The sequence below is a fragment of the Argopecten irradians genome, chromosome 16 (assembly GCF_041381155.1).
Source record: "Argopecten irradians isolate NY chromosome 16, Ai_NY, whole genome shotgun sequence".
Taxonomy (NCBI): Eukaryota; Metazoa; Mollusca; class Bivalvia; order Pectinida; family Pectinidae; genus Argopecten; species Argopecten irradians.
The window spans coordinates 15174609-15194601 of NC_091149.1; the positions used below are offsets into that span (position 1 = coordinate 15174609).

General features: G+C 33.0%; 2 protein-coding genes across 2 annotated transcripts; both read left to right on the forward strand.

Annotated features, from left to right (window-relative positions):
• The first annotated feature begins 1195 nt into the window (after nucleotides 1-1195).
• On the forward strand, nucleotides 1196-4135 carry LOC138310746 (innexin unc-9-like). The gene is made up of 2 exons (XM_069252085.1): nucleotides 1196-1287; nucleotides 2334-4135. Exons 1-2 carry the CDS (start codon nucleotides 1265-1267, stop codon nucleotides 3574-3576), a joined length of 1266 nt encoding a protein of 421 aa, XP_069108186.1. The 5' UTR covers nucleotides 1196-1264; the 3' UTR covers nucleotides 3577-4135.
• A 5790-nt stretch (nucleotides 4136-9925) lies between these two features.
• On the forward strand, nucleotides 9926-14337 carry LOC138310940 (uncharacterized protein SCO4629-like). The gene is made up of 3 exons (XM_069252299.1): nucleotides 9926-10232; nucleotides 11371-11494; nucleotides 13021-14337. The coding sequence occupies exons 1-3, from the start codon at nucleotides 9996-9998 to the stop codon at nucleotides 13500-13502; spliced, it is 843 nt and encodes a 280-aa protein (XP_069108400.1). The 5' UTR covers nucleotides 9926-9995; the 3' UTR covers nucleotides 13503-14337.
• The last annotated feature ends 5656 nt before the right edge of the window (nucleotides 14338-19993 follow it).

Genomic DNA, 19993 nt, shown 5'->3' on the forward strand with positions numbered 1-19993 from the left:
TTCCAAAAAGAGACACAACATGCCTTATATCGAGGCGAAAGGACGGAAATGACGTAGCTGTTAAGGGGAGTTATCCAACATCAAGCAATTATTACTTTACGTCGTTTATCTTATTGATAATTTTACACGCATTTTTTTTTTTCGATTTTTCAATTATGTTATTTTTCCTCAAAATGTGTGCCCTATGTTTTGGACTATAAATTGGTAAGCGGGGAAATATCGAGTGATTGAACTTCATGTACTGGTATCAGTTGACCTAGTTTAGATCTAGAATAGGGACGTAAAATGTAATAAATCTCGAGAGATGGAAATATTTTATCGCGAGTGGGAAGTACTTGTGAAAAATATCAAAATTTTCACCTCACTCGATGAAATGATACTGTTATTCATTAGGAATTACACGTTTTATCACACGGTTTTTTCACATGTCATATTAATATATTGTTAACTGACTTTGAACGCAATACCATTATTTTTTTAGCGCTTATCACCATCTTTCTGCGAAAACATTTCCCTTATACATTGTTATACACTGAGACGTGATGTCGATCGATATTGTGCCATTATTAAATTGATTTCAATTTTGATAGAGTTTTATTTTGTAACCGTAAAAAGGACGTAAAGGTCCATCATTCAATCAATATTTCATAATATCTTGTCGTTAGTAGTTTGTTTTAAGTTTAATGTACTGAAATTACTTCTTACTAATATATAGCAACATGTTTAACGTCCTATTGACAGCCATGGTCATGTAAGGACGAGCCATGTTTGCTGGTGGAGGAAAGCCGGAGTACCCGGAGAAAACCACCGACAGCGGTCAGTACCTAGCATCTGTCCCACATGGGATTCGAACTCGCGACCCAAGGGTAGAGAGCTTGTGGTACTATGTCAATACATCTTAACCACCCGGCTATTGCGACCCCATTGTCGTTAGTATTATTTTATGTTACTAAAATTAGTTCTTACGAATATAAAGTAATATTTCAACAAAAAACTTTGTTTAAAACCCGTGAATGTTTAATATTTCTCTGAAATTCAGGCACATTTCCTTGTAAATTGTTCGTTATCTTTAGTCAATAGCTTGGGATAGATTGAAGAACATACCCGAGGGTGATAACCCTATATCCGTTCTATAGCCTAGTCTGAAAATATACGTGATGTCATGTTTTCATAATAAGCCTTTATAAAAGTCGCACAGAATATCAGTCACTACCTGGGGTATCTGTCGAGGCCGGACGCATAAGGTTTGAAGATTACGGTGAAGATGACGAGAATATTTTCTGTGGAGTAAGTAAGATCAAATGTATTAATGATGAAAATCAGAGCTACATTAAACCACTTTATTTTTTAGTATACAATACTTCGTGTCACATTATTTTTAACATATTCGCGAACACCTGATTTCGTGAACAAGTGTTCTTAGTGATGATTTAGCACATTCAGTATTCGCGGTGCATTAAAATTCGCGTTAAAGAAGTCTTCCTGACAACCATGCATTCATTTTACCATTTATACGATTACACGCGACACAGGAATTCGCGATCATTCCTTTCAATCGCTGAAAATTTGATTCCGCGATAGAACTCTCTCACGAAATTATGCGATAATTGGTATTTCGTAAACTAAAATAATGTTGGTTACAGTATACATATTACTTGAACCATCATAATAATGTAATGTTCTAAAACATTTGGGTGGTTGGTAATTTAGTCTTGAAGTCCTTTAACAGCATATGTAATATGTTTACATAATTATGAAATCAATGTTATGTATTGTCATAAGTAATAATTTAGTTGGTACGTTATTTCTTACGTCCTATTAAGAGCTATAGGGTAATTTAAGGACAGCCTTACTGTATGCGATGTGATGTGTGAATGTCTGTATACTTCGGGAGGCTGCGGTATGGTCGTGTTGTGTCTCTTTACAATAGTGGGAACTTGTCTATATGATAGTGCTATGGAACTGATTTTCGTCCTTTTAACTGATGCTTTGTGCAGTTTACCACATACCATCATATTTAGGATGCAGCTACCATGTTATACAATATGAATTTTATTCTACAAAACCTGGTATTTGGCAAATATCCCTTAACGGCTTTAGATGCCAATAACTAATCTGAGAGCCTGAAATTATATACATGGAGCTTAATAAAAAAAGTACAATGCTTTCGTATCATATTGAGAAAAAGTTTTCGCATTGAAGTTTTCATAGATATGTAAAAGTTCATTATTCCGTATCCACAAATGGTCTACAAGTAATGCTATTGTTATAATGTTGATGTAGATAACAATATCCAATATACATTATCATTTTATGTTGTACTTATTTTACAGATTACCCATTACCAAAGTTTTCAGTGCAACTCGTCGGTTGCGGAAATTAGGCGAATCCGGAGACAATTTTACTCAAAGAGCTAACCTTTTTGTCGCCGCTACGCTCTTTACATTATCTTTCCTTAGCTACGGCATCGACGTTTTCCTCGCCAAAGAAAACGAAGGGGTAACAGTGTTCTGTTACTGTCCAGCCGAGTTTCCAGATTCACGTGTGCACTACACAAACTATGTTTGTTTTACACAAGGATTCTATTATGTGCCATTTGACGAGGAGTTACCGGTCAGAAACATTCGCCGCGACAAGGATTTCAAGGAGAGGACTTTTAACTATTATCCTTGGGTCACCCATATCTTGATTCTGCAAGCTGTATTATTTTGTATTCCGCGTGTTCTATGGAGAATCGGTGGTGCCAGAGAAGGGTTTCAACACACTGTTTGCTTAGATGCTTTGGATAACGACATGTTTGAGAGAAAAGACGATGATGACAATGGACGAAAAATTAATGAGGATGCAATGACCAGGATTGAAAATTATGTTCGTCGTTATATAAACTTACGGGAATCTGTGATATATCACACGGATATAACTTCACTACTTCCATCCGGTTACAGATACACAGTCTTGTTCATCGTGACAGAGTTTCTGATGGTCTTTAATTCAATTTCACAATTTTACTTGCTACAGTTCTTACTTGGGATAGATTTCATTAATTTCGGTATAGATTATTTATCAAATATGCCAAATATATTGATGGCTGAAACAAATCGATTTCCAAGAGAAGCATTTTGTGATTTGACGGTTCGCCAGCAAATTAATGTTCAGACTTACACCGTGCAGTGCTCATTGCCATCGAACATGATCAATGAGAAGATATTCCTCCTAGTCTGGGTGATGCTGTTCTGTGTTTCCGTACTGAATATTGTTTCACTAGCATATCAGGTGACATCGATAAAAGGTATGCGATCAAAAGCTATAGAGGAAATAAATTCATATCAATTAAGAAAAAGCTTCCAAACGGAATCGACCAGAAGTATGATGAATGTAAACAGATTTGTGTGCGAGTGTTTGAAACTAGATCTCCTATTATTTCTCTGGCAGTTGAAGCAAAGTCATAAACCTATCATATATGATGTTATGTTTAGGCTGTGGGATCGATATTCTCACGAAGAAGATGGGGAAGCACCTGAGAAATCAGAACCCGAAAGCAAAGACAGTCATATATCATATCATAGCACCATTTAATACATGTATGTAAACTTTTGTTTGTTTGTCTCAGTGCAAAGATCCGAGATAATGCAAAGGTTAATAGTCAGTTTCTAGTTTTCATTGATTTAAAGAAATCGTCCGTATTTAAAATTCTCGATAGCATTATATAAGTTAAGAAATTAAATCTTTCATAACTTTGTAATTATTTCTTATTCAGAATTGTAAATCCATTAAAGCGTCACCGCAAGGATCTGGAGAAATGTACACATCGATCCGGTTTATCAGTGTTCCTTGATTTAAGGAAATGCCCTTTAAAATTTTCCATGATAATGCTACAGAATTTTAGAAAATACTTCCACGACTTTGTAATGCTTTCTTATTAAGAATTTTAAACAAATACTTTGCTTATGTTACCTTAGAATATAAGTTATATTTTGCCTTTACTTAAACATCCTCATACTTCTACCTAAACGTACCAGTGAATGTGTTATAAATGCCTTAAAGGGAGCAGCCAGATGTTTCAGCATGTAACTCGAAACTCGAAAAAGTTAACTCGAAACTCAAAAAAGTTAACTCGAAACTCGAGAAAGTTAACTCGAAACTCGAAAATGTTAACTCGAAACTGTTGACTCGAAACTCAAAAATGTTGACTCGAAACTCGACACTCGACCAAGAGTCACTCTCGTCAGTTGCGGATATCAACGAATAACAGCGGATATACAGTGCAAATGATAAGCATGCATTGAGTATTTATAGCGTATCTAATGCGAATGATTTCAGCAATCAAAATTTTGTGCAGTTCAAAAATCCTGGGAACGGAAAACACGCCATTGCGGATAATTGCGGACGTGTGCGGATGTTGGGCGACAGATACAAGTACAACAGTTAAACAGTATTTTCTGATGTTTCCTAGTGTTTTTTTAGTCCATTTTTAAAAGTTTATGTTGGGTGCTGAAACAACGTCATCGGGGAGACTGTTCCACAGTTTCACCGTCCTGTTACTACGTACATTGTAAAAGTGTCCTGGATTGCTGTGATTTGTACATTGTAAAAGTTTCCTGGATTGCTGTGGAAAGATCATATTTGTATTTCCTCTGCTACTATCCCTAGTTGCAACATTTCCCCATAGTTTTAAGAAAGTACACTCTGTATATGCCTCTTTCTCATATAAAGCATGTGTTATTTTGTATGACTCAATCATATCCCATCTTGTTCTTCTATACGACAGCGTTGGGAGCTTTAGAATTTTTAGTCTTCTTGCATAATTTAAACTGTTCATTCCCGTAAGACTTTTTGTTGCCTTACTCTGCACAGCTTCTAGTCCGTCTATATCCTTGATATTGTACGGAGCATTTCACCAAACTTACGTAGTCAAGTTGTGTTCTAGCTAAACTTTTGTACACCGGAATGAATGATTTTGTATTTTTGAAATTAAACGTCCTTCGTAATACACCAACACTTTGATTTGCCTTTTTTTTATATTTTTACTTATACGTTCATCAAACATCCTGATGCTCCGGCTATTTGTCGTTGGTTTTTTGCCTATTTACATGTGTTTATACGTTTCAGGGTGCATTCGCAACAGCCAGATATTACTCCAGGTCCCCATCGTATTTGGATCACCTTGCAATGTCCTCGCTCTTCTGAATTCACTTGCAATGTCCTCGCTCTTCTGAATTCACTTTTTTTGGAAGATCATTTACGAAATCACGAGTAACAGACCAAGAACTGAACCTTATATAATTGCTGATGATACATCTGTCTTTTCAGAATTCATTTCTTGTACCGAAATACGCTGTTTTCGTCCTTTTAATAAGCTTTTTACCCACTATACTTGGTTTGAAAATGTGTATGCACGTAGCGTATTAGCTAAGCGCCAATGTGGTACGGTGCAAAGGTCTTACTGAGAATTTTAAGTTAGGAATTTGCCTATGTTACCTTTGAATATTGATTAGACTTTGCTCTGCTAAAGCCATCACATTTTTAGAAAATTGTTGTAAAATGTGTTCATGTATTAATGATGACAACGGCAATGGTGATGAAACTTACATTTGTCATGTCTGTAATGCACTTTGTATAAAGAAATTAAACTCACTAAGCCTTTTAACAAATATATTTCCTTATAACGAACTTTTGAAAATTGCTTTGAAACTAGAGCAGAGAATGTGATTTGTGGTCATAAACTTTACTTTACTTTTTCTTCAACACGCTTTAGGCGTCAACGTTCGTTAAGTAAGTCTGCATCTGTACAGATCCTTATTCTCCACTGTATAAAAGATCTAAAGTATCCGATATGGATATGGTAATCGTTCTGTTGACATTTTTCGTTGTCCAGTCTATTTTGTGGGATGTTCGAAGTAGTTCGCAGTGCTTGTCTAATCCTCTTTTCATCACAAGTTCGTCCCGTCTACAGATACTAAAATGTTAAAGCGATGAGTATATGTTGCTGTGAAGGGATGAACGACTATGGCGTGTCGAACGATGCAAAACCTATGCAGTGATGATATTCTTATTGTATTCTTGTCATTCATATTGCATAATTTGTTCTTTATTCTGCTTCGATATTTATATATTGTATCTTTGATATTTATGTTGTATCTTTGATATTTATATTGTATCTTTGATATTTTTATTGTATCTTTGATATTTATTGTATCTTTGATATTCTTGAATTTATTGATCTTTGATTATATTTATATTGTATTTGATATTATTTGTATCTTTATTTTGATATTTATATTGTATCTTTGATTATTGTATCTTGATATTTATCTTTGTTGTATCTTGTATCTTTGATATTTATATTGTATCTTTGATATTTATATTGTATCTTTGATTATTGTATCTTTGATATTTATATTGTTATTTGATATTTATATTGCATCTTTTTTATATATGTATCTTTGATATTTATATTGTATCTATTGTATCTTTGATATTTTATGTTGTATCTTTGTATATTTATATTGTATCTTTGATATCTTTGATATATATTGTATATTTGATATTTATATTGTATCTTTGATATTTATATTGTATCTTTGATATTTATTTGTATCTTTGATATTTATATTGTATCTTTGATATTTATATTGTATCTTTGATTATTGTATCTTTGATTATTGTATCTTTGTATCTTTTATATTTATTTATTTTGTATCTTTGATATTTATATTGTATCTTTGATATATATTGTATCTTTGATATTTATATTGTATCTTTGATATTTATATTGTATCTTTGATTTTCTATTGATATATTTGTTTATATTGTATCTTTGATATTTATATTGTATCTTTGATATTTATATTGTATCTTGATTTTATATTGTATCTTTATTATTGTATCTTTGATATTTATATTGTATCTTTGATTTTGATATTTATTATTGTATCTTGATTATTGTATCTTTGATTTATTTATATATTGTATCTTTGATATTTATATTGTATCTTTGATATTTATATTGTATCTTTGATATTTGTATATTGTATCTTTGATATTTATATTGTATCTTTGATATTTATTGTATTTGTATCTTTATTATTGTATCTTTGATATTTATATTGTATCTTTGATATTGTATCTTTGATTACTTATATTGTATCTTTATTGTATCTTGATATTTATATTGTATATTATATTGTATCTATATTGTATCTTTGTATCTTTGATATTGTATCTTTGATATTTATATTGTATCTTGATTATGTATCTTTGATATTTATATTGTATTTTGATTATTGTATCTTTGATATTTATCTATTATTGTGTATCTTTGATATTTATATTGTATCTTTGATATTTATCTTTGTATCTTTGATATTGTATCTATATTTGATTGTATTTATTATTTGTTCTTGATATTTATATTGTATCTTTGATATTTATATTGTATCTTTGATTATTGTATATTGTATCTTTGATATTTTATTGTATCTTTGATATTGTATCTTTGATATTTATGTTGTATCTTTGATTTATTGTATCTTTGATATTTATGTTGTATCTTTGATATTTATATTGTATCTTTGATTATTGTATCTTTGATATTTATATTGTATCTTTGATATTTATATTGTATCTTTGATATTTATATTGTATCTTTGATATTTATATTGTATCTTTGATATTTATGTTGTATCTTTGATATTTATATTGATATTTATTATTTATATATTGTATCTTTGATATTTATGTTGTATCTTTGATTATTGTATCTTTGATATTTATATTGTATCTTTGTATTTATATTGTATCTTTGATATTTATATTGTATCTTTGATATTTATATTGTATCTTTGATTATTGTATCTTTGATTTATTGTATCTTTGATATTTATATTGTATCTTTGATATTTATGTTGTATCTTTGATATTTATATTGTATCTTTGATATTTATATTGTATCTTTGATATTTATGTTGTATCTTTGATATTTATATTGTATCTTTGATTATTGTATCTTTGATATTTATATTGTATCTTTGTATCTTTGATATTTATGTTGTATCTTTGATATTTATATTGTATCTTTGATATTTATGTTGTATCTTTGATATTTATATTGTATCTTTGATATTTATTTGTATCTTTGATATTTATTGTATCTTTGATATTTATTTGTATATTTGTATTATTTTAGATTATTGTATCTTTGATATTTATATTGTATCTTTGATTATTGTATCTTTGATATTTATATTGTATCTTTGATATATTGTATCTTTGTTATTTATTTGTATCTTTGATATTTATTTTATCTTTGATATTGTATGTTATCTTTGATATTTATATTGTATATTTGTTATTGTATCTTTGATATTTATATTGTATCTTTGATTATTGTATCTTTGATATTTATTGTATCTTTGATATTTATATTGTATCTTTGATATTTATCTTGATATTTATATTGTATCTTTGATATTTATATTGTATCTTTGATTATTGTATCTTTGATATTTATATTGTATCTTTGATATTTATTGTATCTTTGATATTTATGTATTTTGTATCTTTGATATTTATATTGTATCTTTGATATTTATTTGTATCTTTGTATTATTGTATCTTTGATATTGTATCTTTGATATTTATATTGTATCTTTGATTTTTATTTATATTGTATCTTTGATATTTATATTGTATCTTTGATATTTATTTGATCTTTATATTTATATTGTATCTTTGATATTTATATGTATCTTGATATCTTTGTATTATTTGTATTGTATCTTGATTTATTGTATCTTTGATATTTATATTGTATCTTTGATATTTATATTGTATCTTTGATTATTGTATCTTTGATTTTATATTGTATCTTTGATTATTGTATCTTTGATATTTATATTGTATCTTTGATATTTATATTGTATCTTTTGATATTATATTGTATCTTTGATATTTATATTGTATCTTTGATATTTATATTGTATCTTTGATATTTATGTTGTATCTTTGATATTTATATTGTATCTTTGATTATTGTATCTTTGATATTTATATTGTATCTTTGATATTTATATTGTATCTTTGATATTTATATTGTATCTTCGATATTTATATTGTATCTTTGATATTTATATTGTATCTTTGATATTTATATTGTATCTTTGATATTTATATTGTATCTTTGATATTTATATTGTATCTTTGATTTATTGTATCTTTGATATTTATATTGTATCTTTGATATTTATATTGTATCTTTGATATTTATATTGTATCTTTGATATTTATATTGTATCTTTGATTATTGTATCTTTGATATTTATATTGTATCTTTGATATTTATATTGTATCTTTGATATTTATATTGCATCTTTTTTTATATATATATTGTATCTTTTATATTCCTATTGTATCTTTGATATTTATATTTCTTTTTATTCAGATGGTATCACCGTCGTTCACTTTTTAATCTTGTTATTCATATACAAGTGTAGTATATTTCGTTATTCTTTTGGTAAAAAAAATATAAAAATAAATTCTTTATTGCGTCATCTTTTAAGACTAGATTACTGTAAGAATAACGAATTAGATCCAATATGCATGTAGACGGCGATGATACATTATCAACGATAATGATACAATGTGAACGACGATGAAGTCATGAGAATGAAAGTGGAGCAATATGAACGACGATATTACGATATGAATATCGAAATGTGAAATATGAATATCGAAAGTAACAATATAAGTAACAAATATACAATAAGAATAGTAAAATAATTAAATATATGTATCAACTATAAATATCAAGATAACACGTTACAATATGCATATCGAAACACAGAACATGAATAACATTTTATTCAATACATATAACCTGAATACAATAATAATATCAATGCAATGTCAACTTAAGAAACGCCATAAACGACAAGTCTATATGTGTAATTGACTGAGAATACGGTTACATCAGATTGGTATCAACCTAACCAGGCTTTATGACCTGCCCATGTTTATCAATGTCAAGGTCAGTTTGGCGTGTGTATGTCAACACGACCATGACAGACAGAGGGACACTCTTAGCCATTTTATGTATCACGTATATCGCCATATCTTCTAACACAGCCGTAGCACGTGTGACAGAAACCAACACCTGTACAGCGATTCCGAATAGTCACATTCGTTCTGCTTTGATTGTTTGGGATTTTCTGCAAGTACAACACACACTGCAAAAGGTAAAGTACGAAACATTACCGGACAGGACAAAGCCGGAAGAGACATGTGAAGTGTAAACAGAAAAGTCATAGGTTTTTTTTTAATGGAAACCCAAGGTTGCCAACCTCTAGAGAAACCAAAAAGAGAGTACTCCCATATATGGAAATTTATGAGATTCCGTTATACGTGGACACATGTGTATAGATATTAATTCATAACACCTTACCGGACATACAAAATCCGGAAAGAGTGTAAACAAAAGGTTCAAAAGTTAACTCCGTAAATTATCATTGCCTTGTGATATAAAAGTAAAATCATTATACCGTCTAATCCGACACCTGACTTTTCCGAAACCCTGTCAAATCCGACACTGTACAGTATTCACGTGAATAACAATGGTTAACAATACCTGACTTTTCCGACACTGTCTAATACGACCAATAGAGTCGTTCCAACATGATGTCTGATTCGTCAGGTTCCACTTGTTAACATAACTATAATATCGTAGCTCTAAAGGCTTTTAGACATATAAATGGTGCTTACAACAGCTAGTGAAATAAATATTAAAAAATAAGTAACTCCAAAGGCTTCTAGACATTTAAACGGTGCTTACTAAAGCTAGTGAAATGATATCAAAAGTAAAACATATATAAGCGACGATTGTATGCATTTTATCAGACCCGTGTACTATTCCTTACCTACTAAAAAGTTTAAACTCACAGCCATATATTATTTGCTTCACATATAACTGTGGCGGCTATGTTAGAGAAAAGCCGCAGAACAGTTCTTAAAAGCGGCAAGGAAGACATTAAAGCGATTGTTATGTTCGGTGAGAGCAAAGGTAGTATACATAAATACGTCTATATCCATAAAATAATTTGAAACCTAAAAGCCCCGTGTAAATTTAGCAGTTCTAAAAATAAATCCTGAAAGCGAGGCTGCGTGGGCATGTCAATACGGACATACCCAGCCGGGAGGACGTTTTAGGATTCCAATCATATAACTTAATTTCTTCGCATGCAGAGCGATTTTGGTGGGACGTTTTATTTTTCTATTTCATAGGAAATTATACTGGATATATCAACAACATTTTACCGAATTTATACTTCCTTTGCCCGATTATTCATTTTAATAAATCAAATCTTTTCATATTTTCAGAGTGACCTCATACTTGGGTTGGGAAGTCATGACAGAAGAGTTGCAGTAGAAGCTGCCCGTCTCTGGTTAGCTGGGTATGGAGATCTGCTGATGTTTTCTGGCAAATCTGGAAATTTGACCAGTGGTATAGACTTCAACATTATTACCGTATAGTTACAGAAATGTAATTTTGTTTTACGAGGATGATATTGTTTGAGTTTTAGGGATATTAACAAAGGTGCAAAAATATTATCCGCGAAACGACAAAAAGTATGTAAATAGAGGTTACACGACGAGTGGTTGTTGGATATGGAATTTATTTCACACGAGTGAGTTACAAAAAACTTTCAAGCTCGTGTCTTTTGTAACTTTTCAAAAATAACTCACTCGTGTGGAGTAAATTCCATATCCAACAACCACGAGTCGTGTGACCTGTCTCTACCACTATTATATCAGCTTTTTAGCCGATAGATATACGACGAGGATAAGGTAACGAGTGTTTGCTGAGATATTCAAATAAGATGAAGCGATATTTTCATCAGCAAAAAGGCACGAATTAATATTCTAAAAGTTATATTTTAATAAAGAATTCGTTTATATAAAACTCTTCTAATTGAGAACAATTTTAGGATGAAACATTTAAGTTATTCGAACAATATAAAACTCAATATCGGACTATATAAAATCATGCGCACGACAGAGCCGTGCCGTTTACTTCCCGCCAAATCATCATCAAGCCATTGTTATCAAGTTCAAATTCGTTACAGCCTCGTTTAATCTACCAAACTCACCAGTAAAATCCTTTTCCGTCAACAACAGTTACACAGATTATAATACTACACATAAAAACGTTTTTGACAACGACCACTCAATACGGTACGCTTTCCAACCAACATCACTTTTTACGTCAAGCAGCGATCACAACATAAAATGTAGCATGTCGTCACTCGATAATTGTTGACGTTGACAAATGATGACGTGGCACTGAGAAATAAGTAGTTCGGTCAAAGTTCACCGTGTCAGATAATCAAAATGCGTACAGAGTTTATACCACGTGTTGTATAAACAAATTTATACCACGTGTAGTACTCTTGTATTTGCATATTACAAAGTTATCTGTCCTTGTGGGTAGGTATCGATTGTGACGTCACGTGTTTGCGTACGTAACGTCATACTTTTCGAAGAAAACATCGTTAATTGCGCCCACAGAATAATAACGTCACCATGGATACCTATTTGCAAGGGAGCAAACTTTGTAATATGCAAAGACGGAATAAACAAATTGTTATTCAACAGCTGCATCCTTTATTTGATTTTATTGTGAACAAAGACGTATGTAACTAAATGGTATGCGAATTTATTATTATTTGTAGTGATTTACATTGTGACTGTACTTCTTTTTAACAGATTTAAGACAATGATATACGAAAATCGCATAAATTGACACAATTATTATGTGAATGTTTAATTAATTATTGTTTATTTTTTTTTATATCTAACATTTTATTCAACACCTCGTTCGATACTGCATACATCTAAATATAGATTTACACCTTGAAGCATTTACAATTCGCAACAGAGTGCCAGAAATTGATTAATATTGGAACGTTAATTTTAACTACGTTCCATTATACGTTTAATATCATTGTCTTTTTCAATTTTTGTTTGCAGGTAAATGGGATAAAAGTGAAGCTGAAATATTTCGTGATGTTGCTATTTCCATGGGAGTTCCTGAAAGTAAAATAATTACAGAACAAAATTCTAAAAATACAGGCGAAAATCTAAAATACAGTTACGAATTACTGAAACGAAACAGCATCTTACCTAAGTCTGTGATAATTGTTCAAAAGCCACACATGGGTCTTAGAACTGTAGCAACATTTGAGAAACAGTGGCCTGGAATCCAAACGGAAGTGACGTATCAGGTCACGTCACCAAATGTTTCGTTGCTTGATTACCCAAATGATGACGTCGGAGACTTGCAAGATGTTATCTCGGTTATGATTGGTTATTTACAACGAATCAAAGTGTACGGAGAAACAGGCTTCCAGAGTTATCAGCACATATCTCAAAGCGTGTGGGACGCGTTTATGAAACTAAAAGTTACAGGGATATACTCATCACATCTACTTAAAGATAAATGTGATATTTGAAATGGATCTGAAAATCATTTTTATGCTAATTCATGTAATTATAGCAATATATACACTATTTTTGTAAACATGCAATGTCAACAACATATTCGGAATATGGTACTCTCAATCAAACAAATCCTAATGGGATGTTATCAGATTCTCTTATCAACGTAGAGATACTAAAGATCTGTATTTTAATCAGATTGACTCTCAATATTCAATCGGATCCATCAGTCTTTAGTTTCGTTTATGATTTTGAATAAAACAAAGTACATTAAATATGTTTATAACAAACACTTTTTCAACGAAATCATGTATACAACGTAATTGTTTGAATCCAGCGCCAAAGTTCCTAGAATATATCTTTAATATGTGTTAAACGAACTACGCTTATAACGAAGTGATTTTGTTGGTCCCAAGAGTTTCATAATAACATTGTTTTACTGTATATTATAACCATAACTTTGCTTTTCTTTAGGCTGTAAGTTTAACAGTCTTCCTTGCTATTTTGTTATTTTTAAAAGAGAACTTATTTGCTCCTAATTGCGTTTTGCACACAAGATTGAATTTATCTCCTATTGTTTCCTTATGTGCATCATGAGTATGCATGCTATTTGTAACTGTGTGTATTTTGGGAGCCAGCGGTATTTGCCTGCTGTATGTACTTGTGATAGCAAGATCGTTACTTTGCCATACACTCTCAATGGGAATCATGCCTTATTTATCTGCTGCAATGTAGTAGAATCAAACAAAAATGCATCTGTGTCCAGTTTTACATGTATTTCTTAACTTTAATGAATGAATTCCTTAACTTCAAATTCTCGATAGGAAAGCATTAAAGATTCTAACGAATGGTCCTACGTTATATTTTTACCTCAACTTCTATTATGCTTCTATGTTGGGAATTTAAAGTCCATGTACACCATACAGTTAAGAAATGTTCGTGAAACTGGGTCCAGCTGTCTTTGTTTTATGATCGTAAAATGTAGTGAATAGGTTTTCATGTCTATACATCTTACACTAATATGTGTCATGACTGTCCGAAGATTTTGACATGCTATTTCATGTCCTCAGTAATATATCAAAACCCATCAGGTTTGATGAGTTAAGCTTAGGAAATCAATCAAATGGACAGATAAAAATGTATGATGCTTATAAATATTGATTACAACACACACAAAATGTATGCACTGTAAAATTTTTGTTTTGTTAAACTATGAATTTAATTTTGAAAGATATAAATATAAGCAGATTAATTTGGCAAAAGCATCAATACGTAATTTTAATCAAGATTTCAAAGCGTCGTTTAAAAATACAAAGATAGCGACATACCCCATAGTTCCTGCTTCTGCGTAGCACTCGCATAAAAGAACATGGAACGACTGGTTCACTGATTGTCAGACCGTTTCGTGTATTTGACAGCAAGCTTCAGTGAAATAGTAAATTAAAAATGGCGAGAGTTCCACTTACCGCGGACTACCCTAACATAGACATCCACACACTACAACACATTGTATAGAGCAGAAGCTGTACTTAAATTACCTTAGCTATTAATAGGACGTTGGGACAAATCAACTAACCAACCTAGGAGGTAGGAATTTTGTTTGTATATCTTAACGTTCTATTAACAGCCAGAGTCATGTAAGGATGGCCTCCCATGCATGCAATGTGTGTGAAATGCGAGGTGCGTGTTTTGGGAGACTGCAGTATGCTCGCGTTGTCTTGTTGTATAGTGGAATTGTTGAAGACACCAAGCAACACACCCCACCCGGTCACATTATACTGACAACGGGCGAACCAGTCGTCCCACTTCCTGTATGCTGAACGATAAGTAGGAGCAAAAACTACCACTTTTATAGACGTTGGTGTGTCTCGGCCAGGGGACAGAACCCAGAGCCTACCTCACATGGGCGATCGCTCAACAACAGGCCATTAGTGAGGCGGTGTCAAGAGAGACGGGTGTCAAAGGAGACGTAAGGATGAACTGAAAAGACAAGATCCTTTATTATTATTTAGTCGTCTTTTACGATCTTGCAACCTGCAGTGCAAATAGTTTTACAGATTTTATATTATACGGTATGATTTTGTTATTAGGAAGTTATGTAGGTCATGGGCTAGGATGGTCCAACATGCAACCCTCCCCCCAAACCTCCGAACCAATATTTTTCTTAACCCTTATGACTCACTGATCACAAATCATAATGTAAACATTGCATACGTTGGGATTAACTTCCAGTTATGACGTCATCAAAATGGTCGTCATCTCAAATGTCATTAAAAAAATGAAAAATAGTCCTAACATTGACATTTTTCAACCGAAGTAGACAAATGAGGTATCACAATGACCACAATAGAACAACAAATACATATCAGGACCAAATAATCCGATATATGTAGTGATTTTTAGGATTTTCAGGAAATGAAAAGAATAGGATTTTAAGCTCAAAATGATAATTTTTTAGCAATTTTTAGCTCACCTGGCCCGAAGGGCCGGTGAGCTTATGTCATTGCGCGGCGTCCGTCGTCCGTCCGTCCGTCAACATTTCCTTTAAATCGCTACTAGTCATAGAGTTCTGCATGGATTGTAACCAAATTTGGCCACAAACATCCTTGGGGGAGGGGGAACAGAACTTGTATAAATTTTGGCTCTGACCCCCCGGGGGCAGGAGGGGCGGGGCCCAATATGGGAAATAGAGGTAAATCCTATAAATCGCTACTTGTCCTAGAGTTCTGCATGGATTGTAACCAAATTTGGCCACAAACATCCTTAGGGGAGGGGGAACAGAACTTGTATAAATTTTGGCTCTGACCCCCCGGGGGCAGGAGGGGCGGGGTCCCATAGGGGAAATAGAGGTAAATCCTTTAAATCGCTACTAGTCATAGAGTTTTGCTTGGATTGTGTTCAAATTTAGCCATAAACATCCTTGGGGGAAGGGGAAACAGAACTTGTGTAAATTTTGGCTCTGACCCCCTGGGGGCAGAAGGGGTGGGGCCCAATAGGGGATTTAGAGGTTAATATTATAATTCCTTCAGAAAAGAACAATGAACCTGTATTCAGAATATTACTTGACATTACAAACCAGGTGAGCGATACAGGCCCTCTGGGCCTCTTGTTTCATATTTGGCTTGAGGCAGCAAAAACGTTTTCAACAGCAAACTAGTATTTCTAATCAGTTTTTTTTATCACTTATCAATCAGTTTAAACAACAACAACAACAATAAACTCCGATGTTAACATTGTATAAGTTCCGGTTGTGACGTCATCAAAAATGAACGCCATCTAATATTTCACTAAAAAGTAAAAGAAGAAAAAAAATCGGAGGGTTGGGATGGGGGCATGTGGGACCCTCCTAGTCCTAATGAAGGGTAATCTATACTAACAAAATATGACAAACTAGAGGAAATCGCTTACATGATTCGCTATGCCATTATATTTTGTCTCTTTAAGCCATACAGAAGAAGAAGAGGCAATTCCGATATTCTAACGACACACCAGGGATGTATGTATGCAGGTCATATCCCTGTGGCATTAGAATTAGAATCTTTTATCCCATTAGGAATACGTCTTTTCCACAGTATAAGATGTAAGGGGACCCTAACGTATCACGGTGTACATTCAATAGACACACAGGGACGATCTGGACATTTCATTTACTCGTTCAATCGCGGTAGGCAATGTAGGAGATGAGAGTTTTATCGATTTTGTAAAATTGGTCTGATAGTTTTATTACAGAGCTAGACTGCTGGTGTTTTATCTTACCCGCGGCGAGGATAGACGCAGTCATTAACCATCCAATCTAGTTGTTTTATTATCTAACGTTATCCAGGGGGAAGCTCTGTGATAGATAAACAATTATAGCTAAATCATCCACGGGGACCGGGGATATGCTGTCTTCATTAACAAAGCGCAGTAAAGAAAGATTAACATTGTCGGAAAGATTGATCTTATCATAGAATTTCTGAACAAAGTAATCACATCATGCATCGTTACATCATCGGATTTTGTCGTTTGTTAGTTGTGTTGTTGGGGTAAATTAGGCGAACGTCACATAACCAGATAAGATCACCTTGATCATATGTGTTGCGTATGACGTTTGCCATTTAATATTCGAAGACTGGTGTTTGTTGGAAACTCGTATATACCCATATTATAGCGCTATCTTAAAAAACACTACCAAAGATATTAAACATCGCACCCTATCGCACACTACGGTTTCTTCCTGTCATATCATACAGACAACTGACAAATCAGTCGTCCCACTTCCTTTTTCCTTGATGCTGTTTATTGACAAGTTTTACTTGTCCAATCTTATTTGGGCATATCAAGGATATATCGACCCCGGGTGAATGATTTTAACCATTTAAGTTTGTAATATGCAAATATATTGCTCAATGCAATTTAATATAATGTATATAACATTTATTCTGGTATACTATGGCACCAGATATATTTTATTCTCGAATAATTGACATATAACAAAATTAGGTCACTGTGACCTATTTTTTGACACTAAGTTATATTTTCAAAAATGTTTTATTTCCACATGTAAATGGATTTTTAATTCATGAAAAAATCATTCAAAAATATCATTTAGTTCCAATAAAACTGGACAAAACAGAAAATTGTCCCTCCTTTATACCTTCCCCCACTCCTAATTGACAAGGGACTCCAACCTAACCTTAATAATATGGAGCTAACTATGGAAACAAGAGGCCCATGGGCCTTAACGGTCATCTGACTCATGGCACAAAACAACAAAGTATAAAGTATTGGTTAACGATTAATATAAACAATACAAGGAACTCCTTAGTTGAATATGTAAGTTTCTGAAATAGGTAAATGTCATTTGTTGAACAAACTTGGTAGCCCTTCATCGATGGTTGTAACCCATTCAAGGATTAATATAAGGACGAGTCAGATTTTAAAGCCAAATTTCAGCAAAGCTCCCGTTTTGGACCTCCTCCATACCTCCTCCATACTATCCCAATGGGCCTTAGCTCGGTCCTTTATAAAATATGATTGTCTTCACCTAAAGTTCCCCCTTCTGAATCAATTAAAACCCCTATAGATCAATTTTCATTGAGATCGGAGACTGAAACTTGAAAACAGGAAGTGGGCCAGCAGCCATCTTGGAATACCAAAATCTTTACGAAAATTTTTGCATGTTATTCGGCATCAATTAAAACCCCTATATACCAATTTTCATTGAGATCGGAGACTGAAACCTTAAAACAGGAAGTGGGCCAGCGGCCATCTTGGAATACCAAAATCTTTACGAAAATGTTTGCATGTTGTTCGGCATCAATTAAAACCCCTATAGACCAATTTTGATTGAGATCGGAGACCAAAACCTGAAAACAGAAAGTGGGCCAGCGAAAATTAAGAAAATTTGCCCTTTTTGGACCTCACCCCTTAGCCCTAGGGGGTCGGACAAGACTCATTTATATAAAATATTATTTTTCTTCCCAAATGATGTTTCACACCAAATATGGATGAAATTCATCCAAGGATGAAGGAGGAGTAGGATTTTAAAGCTAAAATTAAGAAAATTTGCCCTTTTGGGGCCCCATCCCTCGACCCCAAGGGGTCGGACCATGCTCATTTATATAAAATATGATTGTCCCTCCCCAATGATGTTTCACACCAAATATAGATGAAATCCATCAAAGGATGAAGGAGGAGTAGGATTTTAAAGCTAAAATTAAGAAAATTTGCCCTTTTGGGGCCCCACCCCTCAGCCCCTAGGGGTCGGACCAGACTCATTTATATAAAATATGATTGTCCGTCCCCAATGATTTTTCACACCAAATATGGATAAAATCCATCCAAGGATGAAGGAGGAGTAGGATTTTAAAGCTAAAATTAAGAAAATTTCCCCATTTGGGACCCCACCCCTCAGCCCCTAGGGGTCCGACCAGGCTCATTTATATAAAATATGATTGTCCTTCCCCAATGATGTTTTACACCAAATATAGATGTAATATATTCAACGATGAAGAAGGAGTAGGATTTTAAAGCTAAAATTAAGAAAATTTGCCCTTTTGGGCCCCCATACCTCAGCCCCTAGGGGTCGGACCAGGCTCATTTATATAAAATATGATTGTCCTTCCCCAATGATGTTTCACACCAAATATGGATGAAATCCATTCAAGGATGAAGGAGGAGTAGGATTTAAAAGCTTAAATTAAGAAAATTTGCCATTTTGGGGCCCCGCCCCTCTGCCACTAGGGGTCGGACCTATCTCATTTATATAAAATATGTTTGTCCTTCCCCAAGGATGTTTCATACCAAATATGGATGTAATTCACTCAAGGGTCTAGGAGGAGTAGGCTTTTGTATAAATAGTTTTACGCACGACGCACGGCGGACGGCGCACGGCGCACGGCGGACGGCGCACGACGACGGACGAAACACGATGACAATAGGTCATCCTGACCTTCGGTAATATGTAACAAAAAATAATGCTTATCGGTCATGGCCACCAGAGGGCATTGATGATATAAAACAT